Source organism: Chiloscyllium punctatum, chromosome 10 (assembly GCF_047496795.1).
Source record: "Chiloscyllium punctatum isolate Juve2018m chromosome 10, sChiPun1.3, whole genome shotgun sequence".
NCBI classification, from domain to species: Eukaryota; Metazoa; Chordata; class Chondrichthyes; order Orectolobiformes; family Hemiscylliidae; genus Chiloscyllium; species Chiloscyllium punctatum.
The window spans coordinates 83,578,897-83,592,531 of NC_092748.1; the positions used below are offsets into that span (position 1 = coordinate 83,578,897).

The 13,635-nt window shown below is 37.6% G+C and overlaps 1 protein-coding gene across 1 annotated transcript in view; it reads right to left on the reverse strand.

Moving 5' to 3' along the window:
* The window catches only part of dars1 (aspartyl-tRNA synthetase 1), an 84,747-nt gene that overhangs the window by 50,702 nt on the left and 20,410 nt on the right, over nt 1-13,635 (reverse strand). Inside the window, exons 4-6 of the mRNA XM_072579695.1 lie at nt 8,551-8,608; nt 7,105-7,197; nt 5,648-5,750 (exon numbers count right to left, since the gene is read on the reverse strand). Of these exons, the coding sequence (XP_072435796.1) occupies nt 5,648-5,750; nt 7,105-7,197; nt 8,551-8,608 (254 nt within the window). The remainder of the gene's footprint in view (nt 1-5,647; nt 5,751-7,104; nt 7,198-8,550; nt 8,609-13,635) is intronic.

Below are 13,635 nucleotides of genomic sequence, written 5' to 3' on the forward strand. Positions count from 1 at the left end.
ACCTTAGACTAGAGAATCCCTGAACACAATCGATCTCTTAGAACCCGACATACCTCTCATTAATTAGAGCCAGTCTCAATACCATAAACTTGGCTGTTTGTGCTACGTTCCCCTGAGAATCCATCACCCCCTACATTTTCCAAAACAGCATACTTGTTTGAAATGGGGATAGCCACAGAAGAATCCTGCACTACCTACCTACCTCTCTTACCTTTCCTGGAATTAACCCATCTATGTGACTATATCTGAGACTTTCCTCCCCTTCCTGTAACTGCCATTCATCTCATTCCCTTGTCTTGTAAATTCCTCATTGCCTCTAACTGCCTCTCCAACTGCTCCATTCGATCTGTTCGGATTCGCAACCAATGGCATTTATTGCAGATGTAATCCTCAGTAACCCGTACTCTCCCTAAACTCCCACATCCAACAAGAGGAGCATATCACTCTACTAAGGGCCATTTTTGCTTCTTTCAATCTCTAACTTCTCACTATTTAAGAAATATTCTATATACCTGTTCTTCCTATCAAAGTGGATAACTTCACATTTTTTCTCATAACACTATCTTTCATATTCTTACCAAATCACTAAGCCTGTTCAAATCCTGAAAACGTTTTTAATCTTCCTTATAAATTACAACGTCCATGCTCAGCTTTGTGTCATCTCCAAATGTAGAAATATTATGTTTGTTCTATACCTCCAAACCACTGATATGTAATGTGAAAAGCTGAGGCTCAAGTACTGATCCTTGCACTCTCTCACTAGACACCAGTCACCTAAGAGTCTGCAATGCAAAAATGACCCATTTATTCTTACTCTGTTTTCTGTCTGTTAACAAATCCATAATCTATACTAGTACATTTATTAAATTATAGAACGTACGGAATATTGGAAGATGATTACCACTGCACTAAACACAGTAACAAGGGTCATAATTTTAAAGTAAAAGATAGGAAGTCTAGAGTGAATTTGAGGAAAAACCATTTCACCACAGAGAGTGATGGGCAGCTGGAATGTGCTACCTGGGAGGGTAGTTGAGACAGGAAACCTCAGCAGCAGTAGATTATTGACAGTACAGACTTAATGGGCCAAAGAGTCTCTCCTATACTGTATGATTCTAAAATTCTATGTGATCTCCACAGCCAACGCTTTCAACATTCTGAGATATCAGGTTCAATGGTTTTATCAACTTTCATCCCCTTAATTTCTGCAGTACAACTTTCTTACCACTACTAATTATTTTCAATTCCTTATTCTCCCTTATGAGTTGGACCTCTCAATCTGGGAGATTTCTCATTCAAAATAGACAGAAAGTAATCATTTAGTTTCTCTGCCATTTCTCTTCTTCATTATAATTCTCCTGACTCTGCATTTAATAGACCCATATTCATCTTAGTCAAACCTTTCCTTTTAAGGTACTTAAAAAAGACTTTACACTCAATTCTTATGTTTTTTGCTAGATTGTAGCCATATTTTATTCTTTCTTTCCTCATCAGTTCTTTGCTCCTCCTTTGTTTTATTCTTAAAACATTGCCAATCCTCAAATTTATTATGATTACTCAAAACATTAATATTGTTTATCTGTCCACAGATGCTGCCAGACCTGCAACGCTTCTGACGACTTTCTGCTTTTGTTTCAGAAATCCAGCATCTTGCACATAATCCCTGGTATGGCTTATATTAGGAAAGCAAATCTTAGCAGGACTTATACACTTAATGGTAAGGTCCTAGAGAGTGTTGCTGAACAAACAGACCTTGGAGTGCAGGTTCATAACTCCTTGAAAGTGGAGTCGTAGGTAGATAGGATAGTGAAGGCGACGTTCGGTATGTTTTCTTTTATTGGTCAGAATATTGAGTACAGGAGTTGGGAGGTCATGTTTCAGCTGTACAGGACATTGGTTAGGCCACTGTTGGAATATTGCATGCAATTTTGGTCTCCTTCCTATCGGAAAGATGTTGTGAAAGTTGAAGGGTTCAGAAAAGATTTACAAGGATGTTGCCAGGGTTGGAGGATTTGAGCTACGGGGAGAGGCTGAACAGGCTGGGGCTGTTTTCCCTGGAGGTCGGAGGCTGAGGGGTGACCTTATAGAGGTTTACAAAATTATGAGGGGCATGGATAGGATAAACAGACAAAGTCTTTTCCCTGGGATGGGGAAGATCAGAACTAGAGGGCATAGGTTTAGGGTGAGAGGGGAAAGATATAAAAGGGACCTAAGGGGCAACTTTTTCACGCAGATGGTGGTATATGTATGGAATAAGCTGCCAGAGGAAGTGGTGGAGGCTGGTACAATTGCAACATTTAAGAGGCATTTGGATGGGCATATGAATAGGAAGGGTTTGGAGGGATATGGGCTGGGTACTGGCAGGTGGGACTAGATTGGATATCTGGTCAGCATAGACGGGTTGGACCAAAGGGTCTGTTTCCATGCTGTACATCTCTATGACTCTAAGTATCCTATGAGATAGATTAAAGAGACTGGACCTATATTCTCTTGAGTTTAGAAGGAACAGGAGTGATCTTGTTGAAGCACATATTCTTCATTCAGGGCTCAACAGGATAAAGGTGGGAAGGATGTTCGTGCTGGCAGGGGGTGGTGTGGGGTGGGTGGGCATTGGGGAACTACTAGAATTTTTAGTTGCTAAATATCACAGGATTGGTGTTGTTGAAGAAAAATGCTGTTTGAGTTGAATGGCAAAGCAGGCTTGAGGAACCAAATGCCCTGCTCCTGTTTCTATTTCCTGTATGTATTAATAGACACAACATGCATATTTGTCCAATGGCACCTTCCATTTGAAACTGTAATCAGACACCCATACATTAAACATATATTGTAGACTAGCAGGGAACGCTATGAACTGAAACAGGTGCAAATGAATTTCCTGTCTCAGTCTGTTAAGCCAGACTTATCAGCTTAACAAAACAAACTGAGCCATCTGTGAAAAAGCCACACGAGAATTACAGTGAAATAATCACACATACAAGAAGTTCACAATACCCTTTAATGATCAGTGACCTATAGTCACCCTTACAAAAACATCCAACAGGATATCTAATTAAAACTCTATAACTATGCAATTGCACAATAGCTGTACATTTTTTACAGAAATCTCTAAAATCTATCTAGGAAAAGTATAAACCCACAAATAAAATTCATTAAGCTTTGAATACTTTATTTACAAGTTATTTTGAAAATTATTTTTGATTTTAACACAATATTTTTAAAAAGTCGAGAATGTTTCATTATTTGATTAATCAAATTTTCTCCACAAGTCACCTAATCTAATACCGTTATCCCAAAACTTTCCACATTCGATTTATGAAGAAATAAATTTCCTTTTAAAATGTTATTTATTTATTCACAGGATGAGGGTGTTGCCACCAGGCCCAGCATTTATTGCCTATCTCTAATTATTCAGAGGGCAGTTAAGAGTCAACTACATCACTGTGGATCTGGAGTCACATGTAGGCCAGACCTGGTAATGATGGCAATTTTCTTCCCTAAAGGAACTTAGTGAACCAGCTGGTTTTTTCCAACACTCCACAATGGATTCACAGTCATCATTAGACTCTTAATTCCAGATTTTACTGATTGCAGATTACACCATCTGCCGTGGCAGGATTCGAACCAAGGTTCCCAGAACATGACCTGGATCTCCGGATTAATAGTCTAGTGATACTACCACTCGGCCATTGCCTCCCGAGTATACCTAAAGAATCATGAACTCACACCGCACAGAAGGGGGCGATTAAGACTATCATGCCTGAGCCAATTCTTTGACAGTATTGTTTAATTTTGACCCACATGATAACTTATTCAAATAAATTTCTTTATGAAGCTTCTGACTGAATCTGATTTCATGACCCTTTACACAAGTGTGTTATGGATTTTGCTTCTGTGGAAGAAATTTCTCCTTATAATAGGCGTAAAATTGATGTGGTTAGTGGTAAGGTCTCACATGCTGGGTGAAACAACAAGGAGGGGCATTCTGGAGTTAGATTTTCATAAATCCTTGAAGGTGGCAGGGCAAGTTGCTAAGGAACTTAAAGTGAATGGGATGCTTAGATTTGTAAATAAGGAGACTGAATGCAAAAACAAGGAAGTCAAGTTAAACCTTCATAAATCACTTGTTAGATCTCAGCTAGAGCTCCATACATAATTCTCAGTGCCACTCTTCAGGAAGGATATTAATGTTTCGTAGAATAGGTTTACCAAGATAATGTCAAGAATGAGGGACTTCACATTATATGGAGAGATTTTGGGAATTTGTAATTTTCTCTTTAGGGAAAAAAAAGGTAAAGAGATGGAGAACTAAAGTTTTGATAGTCGCTCCCTTCTTCTTCTGTTTCATTTGATTGCTATAAATTACTTGGCAGAACTTTTCAAAGTTACAAAGAGTCTAATACTTCTTTCCCATTTTTCCCAAGAATCCTGGAGTACAAACTGTGATGATGTTTCTACATTAAATCAAATGATATCCTTTCTTTTGAGTACTGACCTCTAATATCAGTTCTACTGTTTCTGAAATCCTCAAACTCACTTCAGATTTGCAATACCAACAACGTACTTCTTGACTTTCTTTCTTGTTCTCTCACTCTGCACCACAAACTTTCTCTCCCACTAAGCAGCTCCAACCTCAAATTAAGTTGCTTCTAATTATATATACTGAAACAAAGGGTTTTTCAGTGCCCCTTAAGTTTCTTGTTTTCACAATTAGCCTTTCCAAACATGTTTTTTTGTCAACTCTTAATATTTCCTGAATCTCCTCTTTGTTAATTGAAGTATAAATAATAAATGTGCTTCTGAGTCTTTTCTCACTGTTTCAAAACCACAGGTTGCTTATTTAAAACTGTGATTAAGCTAAAACAATTTCTCTTTGGGTCATGAGTCTTTGCATGTCACTTCCTGAAAAGGTGGTGGAAACAGAGTCTTTGAATACTTTTAATGCTAAATGCTAATCTCATAAATAGATTCATGTTAAGAAAAAGGTTGAAAAAGTTGTCAAAGGTAGGCAGAAATGTGGATTTGAGATTGCAATCAGATCAGATATGATATTATTGAATGGCAGAGCAGGATCAAGAGGCTCAGTGGCCTACAGCTGAATTCTAGAATTCCCATGGTGCAGAAAGAGACTATTCAGCCCATCGAATCTTCACCAGTCCTCTGAAGAGAATCGCACACATCCCCATAACCCTGCATTTACCATGGCTAATCAACCTAATTTACACATCTTTGGAGTATGGGAGGAAACCAGAGTACCTGGCAGAAACTCATGCAGACCTGGGGAAAACATGCAAATACCACACAGACAATCAACTATGGCTGGAATCGAACCCAGATTCTTGGCACTGTGAGGCAGCAGTCTAACCACTTCATTTGATCATATATTTGAAATTTCATATTTTCTTCGCATTTATTTATGCATGCTTTATAGATATGATTTTACTAATTGAGATAGAACAGGAGTTGTTTACACCAAAACACAAAGTTTCCATATTTACTCTGCTTACATATCAAAACATTACAAGATTTAAGCAAAGGATGCTAACAATGGTACTTATGTGAACTATGGAATGTAAAGGGACCTAATGGAAAACATCTCATTTCTCATAATTGTACTTCAGACAAAAGGAAGTAATTCCAAACTTACTTCGCAGCAAATTTGACCATCTGTTTGCTAACATGGTCTCCTACAGCCACAAGTCCTTGGACATTAAACTGTTGCTGACGTAGGACTAAAAAACACTGCTTCCCTGTTGAGATAAAAATAGTCCACATTGAGTGCTATATACGTCAGATCCCCTGATACACTGTTTTGCTTCTTACAACTTAGTCACACTTTTTGCTACTCATACATTTTTTCTTTAAAGATGAAGGAAGCTTGTATAAATTGGAAAAGTACATTAATCCAGAGGTTAAAGAGGAATATTAACCCACAAAATTTTACAGCATGAAACAACCATTTAAATTAATTTTCAACAATTCTGTATCTTGTTATTCCTTGAAAGGTTATTTCTTGCTTTTCGGTCGCTAAAATATTTTCACTGCTAAATGAATTCACCATTTGCTGAATACACTCTCCTAAAACCACATTAAGATAAGCATTTATTAAATATGTTTACTTGAAACAATAACTCTCACTATCTGTAATTTGCTATTCAAACTATGGCTAACCAATGAAATGATGTGGAGCAGCTGATATTGGACTGAGTGGACAAAGTTAAAAATCACACAACACCAGGTTATAGTCCAACAGGTTATTTGGAACCACTAGCTTTCAGAGCGCTCCAAACGCTAGTGCTTCAAAATAAACTTGTCGGACCATAACCTGGTGTTGTGTGATTTTTAACTTTATCCAATGAAAATGATCATAAGTGAAACTAATTAATTTTTCAGCACTGAGAATTAAAGGAAATGGAAATATGACAGGAAACTAGGGTTGATGCAGGAATCCAGCCATGATCTTGCTCTATGATGGCTAAAGGGCTCTACACTGTTGCTATTTCTTAAGGACTTAATTGCGACTTACAGGAAATACACAATATAAAATGACTGATAATCTTCAGATTTACAATCATGCTTAGAACCTTTATATTTGACGAGCATCACTGTACACGAAACACTAGATTTACTGCCATTCTCCAAATGGAGCCAATGGACTTGAGTTTAAACTCTTCTCTAAAAGTCAGCAGCTTTAACAATACAGCATAACCAATGCAATGAAGTATCACCCGAATTCTTAATGGACTTTCATTATATCTGGATTAAATCACTTACTTCAGTTCTCTTATATAAAATATTTCTTAAGTAGTTAATGCTGCACCACCTTTCATCTCTGCTATAAAACATACAGCAGCTTTAGTGCCTATTTTGCAAAATGATTGCACTTCAAAGGTTAAAAGAAATTGTTCTTTTTCAAAAAAAAATTGGGAGCAGATAGATTTAAGAACTGTATTCCTTTTCTCTATTGTGTAGCTAGCACCTAAATAAGCCATATTCTTAATGAAAAAAATATTTAGTGGAAACATTTACAATGGGAAACTTCTGCTTCCTGTTGACCAAGTATAAAGTGAAAGATGACCACATGCTGTAGACCATTGCTCTTACCTTTGGCTCTACTGGTGTGGACTCGGGAACGGAGCCAGACCACCTGGTCAGCTTTTTCTTCTGTCAGATTTTTCACATGAACCAACACACGGTCTTTACATAAAGAATATTCTTCTGTTTAGGGTTAGCTCAGAAAATTCAACATCACTACAATAATCAAAACATGTGCAATTTAAAACATCAACTAAAATACCCAATCTAGTTATGCTACTGATTTCAGTTTTCAAGATCAATAGATTTTCAATGCAGTAATTTAAGGGTGAACCTCCTCATTCCAACAAAATGAGCCAAACCTCTACCAATTAGATCAACGAATTAGGCCATGAATTGTTTCTTATTTTCTTCTTTCCTGAACTAGGCACATGCTGAATCTAATACAATTTTCTTTCACACACCACCTAATTTCAGTGCCATAGATATATAACCAACCTAGGGCATTTTTGCTCTGTATGGCTCAGTACATTACAAAGTGTGATTATTTGTTCCTTTTTTGTCAATTTTGGTAATAAATTGGATCTATTTGCTTGAAGAGAGCATTGGAATGTAAACTCTGTTTGGAAAATATTTAATCAAACTTTTCTCACATATAGAAGTAGGGAAAACTTGCTAATGCGGCGCAGGGCTTTTAAGTGAGGTGGCATCTGGAGGACAGTTCGTCTTCCTACTTAAGAACAAATATCATTGCATGGGAAGCAGCACAGGCTGATTAATCATATGAAATGCTTATCTCTTGAGTCAAAGTTGAACAGATGGCCTATAGCACCTGGAGTTTAGAGGTGACCTTATGAACTCAACAGATCCTGAGGGGACTTGACAGGTTGGATGCTAAGAAGATGTTTTCCTTTGTGGGAGAGGCTAGAATTGGATGATAGTTTGAAAATTCGAGGAGACTTTCTTTTCTGGAGGTTCATGTTGCTAGAAGTGGATGAAACTTCATACTCTAGCACCATAAAAATCACATGAAGTGTATGGGATAATAACGGTGATTACAATTCCTCTGGAATTCTCTTCCCTGAAGAGCAGTGGAGGTTGGGTCTTCAAATATATTCAGGACTCAGCCTCTTCATCACCAAGAGTCAAGTGTTATGGGCACAAGCAGGAGAGTGGGGTAAAGGCTATAATCAGGTCAGCCATGATTTTATTGAATGGTGGAGTAGGTTTGAGGAGGCAGAGCACACTCTTGTTCCCAATTCTTAATGTTCTTTTGTGCAGATCCTCAGGGCTTCGAGTTTGTTTTTACATATGTCATATTGACATTCTGACTTGCTGTCTCTTCTAATGAAATCATGTCAACATTTGCAAGAACAAAATCGTAATTAACAAAAATTATATTTTTCTCCCGAAACATTGTTCACAAAGCAAAACGTAGGTATTGCAATTGGTCAACAGACCATCACTTTTCAAGGGTTTTGGAGGAAAGGAAATGTTAATCATAACTAAACTCACCCAGTTTTTCCTGTGACTGAATCAATGGAAGAATTCCATATCTGTCTTTCGCAACGTCCTAAAAGGGAAACCACACTTTGTTCACTGGAGACTTATATGTGATTAATACATTTTATTACAAGATTGCAATTTAATGCCAAAACTTCATATTTTACCACCATAAAAATCACATGAAGTGTATGAGATAATAATGGTGATTATAATTCCAAAATAATTCACAGTAAGACATGTTATAGAGTCAGAGTTATACAGCGCGGAAACAGACCCTCCGGTCCAACTCACCTATGCCGACCAGAAATCCTAAACTGATATAGTCCCATTTTCCAGTTTTAAAAGGGGCTTGAGGGGAAACTTTTTCACATAGAGGATGTTGCGTGTGTGGAACATGCTGCCAGAGGATGCGGTGGAAGCAAGCTCAATTACAAAATTTAAAAGGAATTTGAATGGGTACATGAATAGGAAGGGTTTCCAGAGGTATAGGTCAAATGCTGGCAAATGGGTCTAAATCAGTTTAGGATTTCTGGTCAGCAAGTACAAGTTGGACCTAAAGGTTTGTTTCTACACTGTATAACTCTCTGACTTTAAATCTTTACCCTCTCATCTCAAAACCTATACACTCTAGTTCCGGACTCCCCTATCCTGGGTAAAAGATCTTGGCTATTCCCTCTATCCATGTCCCTCATGATTTTATAAACCTCTATAAGGTCACCCCTCAGTCTCTGACACTCCACAGAAAATAGTCCCAGCCTATTCAGTCTTTCCCTCTCGGTCAAACTCTCCAATTCTGGCATCATGCTTGTAAATTTTTTCTGAACTTTCCAAGTGGACCAACATCTTTCCTGTAGCATGGAGACCAGAATTGAACACAGTATTCTAAATGTGGCCTAACCAATGTCCTGTACAGCCGCAACATGACCTCCCAACTCCTATACTAAATGCACTGACCAATGATGGCAAGCATACCAAATGCCTTCTTCATTACTTTGTCTAGTCATGATTCCACATTCAAGGAGTTATGTATCTGTACCCCTAGGTCTCCTTGTTCTGCAACTCTTCCCAGGACCCTACCAATAACTGAATAAGTCCTGCCTTGATTTGCCTTACCAAAATGCAACACCTCACATTTATCTAAATTAAACTCCATCTGCCACTCCTCAGCCCACTGGCCCATCTGATCAAGGTTCCGTTTTACTCTGATATAACCTTCTTCACTGTCCACTATGCCAGCACTTTTGGTGTTACCTGCAAACTTACTAACCAAACCTCCTATATTCTAAATGCTTTTGTGATAAACTTTACAAGTGCAAATACTATTTCCTGAACAGAATTTTCTGTAGAGTAACAAGTTTGTACATTCAAGAGAACAAATCTCTTGTTTGAAAATTAAATACTGGATCGACCTTTAATCACTACTATAGACATTAACTAGCAAGTTATTATCGACAACAGAATCATAAACATTGCAAATCTCCTGACTAAGTGAAACACTAAGGTTGCAACTGGTTCACATTTATTGGTCGTAATATTGCACTCAAACACATTCTCATGCCTGTTCCGTCACCATAATATCATGAGCTTTAAGTATCAAGACAGTAATTCATCTAACACAGCTTAAAATTAGATCATAACCTATTAATAGTTTTAACCCCACAACAGATGTGTTAGCTTAAAATAAAACATTTAAATCTTCGCCCCTGATCAGCACCACTAAAATAATTTAGGTTTCTTTCTGATGGCATTCTGGCAGAGCTTGCAGTAGTAACAACCTGAAAGATACTTGGGATATGCTTGAATACATTTCTAAGTCCCTTCCCTTCTCATGAAAAGCAGGCCTACTTATAAAGTGTGTCCCTGTTTTCTAGATTAGCAAATCAAAATAGATAAGAATTAGAGTTTCTTGTCTTTCTCTAATGATGTTAATTACGTTGATTTCATAACATTTATTATCCCTGAGGTAATCTTATATTATACTATAAACCACTTGCACCAGAGTTTTTAGACCCCTACTGAATTTTGGCATTTGAATGCTGCATATCAAGGTCGCTCAGGACTGGTTCTCTAGACATGCACAGCAACATATATATAAATCAAACATTATTTGAAGTTACACTGAGACTAACTGTAACAAATAATCACTCTTTGTAGAGAGATATTAGTTTGGAAATCAGTGTTTTTTTCATCTCTACAGAGGCTTGGAGAGGTGTTTTATAAATCAGAAGAGACACCAAATGGAAACGTAAACAGAAAAAGGTCATGAAAGGAGTGAACTTTTTTTTTAAAAGTGAGAAATTATGGAATTATAGACCAGTTAATCTTATATCTGTTGTCAGGAGATTTAAGTGTCTATAATTAAATAAATGAATGATGACTGATCATCTTGAAAATGTGCAGCTGGTTAGAGAAATTCACCATGGGTAGATCAATGATGAAAACAAAAATTACAAAACGATAATAGATTAGCAAGCTTTGAGAAGTTTTATAACTCAGATTGAGGTTCTGGATGCAAGCTTGCTCGCTAAGCTGGAAGGTTCGTTTTCATGTGCTCGCTGAGCTAGAAGGTTTGTTTACACGAACGTTTCATGAAAACAAACCTTCCAGCTCAGCGAGCAAACTTACATCCATAATAATAGATGAATAATAGTCAAAACTGTGGCAAATAGATTTCAGATTTCAATGTAAGCAATAGTTCACTTGATTCACTTGGACATAAAAAAGATAGGTCAGAATAGATTTGATATGGTAAAAATCTAGAAACGAGAATCCAAAGAGATGATAAAATAGCACACACAAATTTAAACAGTTGTGATACAAATTAGAGATAAATGTTTTAGATCTAATTACCACTACAGAATCATGGTTACAAGGTAACAAAAACTGGGAAATAAATAATCTATGGTACACAGCATTTAAAAAGACAGACAGAATGGAAAAGATAAGGGCTAATTCAGATAATAAAGAATGACAGTAGTGAGAAAACATTTGGCTCAGTCAATCAAGAATTGGTGGAGATTCAGTAGGGGTCTAAAAACTCTGGTGCAAGTGGTTTATAGTATATATATATATATTATATATAGATATATGTAATATAAGATTACCTCAGGGATAATTAAAGTTATGAAATCAACGTAATTAACATCATTAGAGAAAGACAAGAAACTCATACAGTTCAAAAAGAGACAGTTGCAAAGATACGGATGCACTGGCTACAATTTTTTCAAAATTCTCTAGATTCTGAAATCCCAGTAGAAGGGAAGTTAGTAAATGCAAAGTTGCTATTCAAAAAAGTGGGGGTGGGGGTGGTGGGGAAGGGGAAAGAGTGGGGATCAGGGCAGTTGAGAGAAAAAGCAAGAGAGAATGAGAAAAAGGTGGCCAATTAGCCTGACAGCCGCAATTGGGATAACAATGGAATCTATTAAGGCAGTTTTAATAATAAACTGACATAATACTTTGATTAGAACAAGTCGACATGGATGTAAAACAGGGAACTCTTGTATGCCAAATCTCTAGTATTTTTAAGGATATAACTATAAGGATAGACAAAGGAAACCAGTACATTTGGTATACTTGGATTTCCAAAAGGCACTTGATTAGGTGCCATACAAAAGGTTAATACAGAAGAGGAGGGCTGTGGAGGTGAGGGTGATATATTAGCATAGTTGCAGGATTGGTTAATGAACAGAAAGCAAGAAAGGTGGGGGCATTTTCAAATTTTTGGGCTGTTGCTAATGGAGTGCTGTGGATATTGAAGTATTGCTTCCCTGGTTGGCGAGTCAAGGGGCAAGGTTTCAGAATAATGACTGAGATGTAGAGAAATCGTTTTACTCAAAGGATTGCAAATCTTTCAAATTCTCTATCTGAAAGAACCGTGGATGCTTCAGTGTCCACTATATTTAAATTTTGAATTTCAGGGAATCGAAATGTATGGGCAACGGGTGGGAAAATAAGTTCATGCCCCAGATCAATTATGGTCACAGTGAATGCCAAAATAGGCTCAATTAAAAGGCTGATGGAATACCAGCAGTACTACATTCAATTCTGAGCACCAAACCTTCAGAAAGATATATTAACAGAATAATTTCAGGTTGGGAAACTTTAGTTATGCAGATAATTTGGGAAGTTGGGACTACTTTCTTTGGACAGGAGAACTTTTCAAAATTATGAAGGTGCTGGATAGCTTGGTTGGGAGAAACTGCTCTCTCTGACAAAAGGGATTGAGAATGAGGGGGCATGGTCAAGTTAATTTGCAGAATGTAACATAAAGATGTCACCTTTTTACACAGACAGTAGTTAGGGTCTAGAAAAAAACAAATTGCTGTGAAAACTCAGTAGGGCTTGCAGCATCTGTGGACATGTTCTGAAGAAAGATCATATATTCGAAACATTAACTCTGCTTTCTCTCCAGATACTGCAAGCCCTGCTGAGTTTTTCCAGCAATTTCTGTTTTTGTTTCTGGTTTCCAGCATCCGCACTGCTTTGGTTTTCTTTTTGTTCAGGGTATGGAGCACGTTGCTGAGGCTGTATAATGCTTTGGTCAGACATTTGGAGTATTAAGAGCAGTGTACCTAAACGACGATGTGCTGGGCACTGTATGTGGTCCAGAGGAGGTTTACACGAATGATCCCAGGATGAAGAATCTGTGATATGAGGAGCGATTGAAGACTTTGGGTCTGCACTCAATGGAGTTTAGAAAGATGAGGGGGGGATTGCATTGAACCTTACAAAATACAGAGAGGCCTGGAATTGAGTGGATGTGGAGAAGATGTTTCCATTTGTATGATAGATTAAGACATGAGGGCACACCCTCAGAGTGATCGCACGATCCTTTAGAACTGAGATGAGGAAGAAGTTCTTTAGCCAGAGGGTGGTTATCCATGGAACTCCTTGGTGCAGAAAGCTGTGGTGGCCAAGTCAAGGGGTGCTTTCAAGACAGATATAGCTAGGTCGTGATTAGGAAGGGGATTAAAGTTATGAGGAGAAGATAGAAGAATAGGCTTAAGAAATAGATCAGCCATTATCAAGTGACAAAGCAGACTCGATAGTTTGAACAGTCTAATTCTGCTCCTATATCAGTTGTCTTATGGCCTG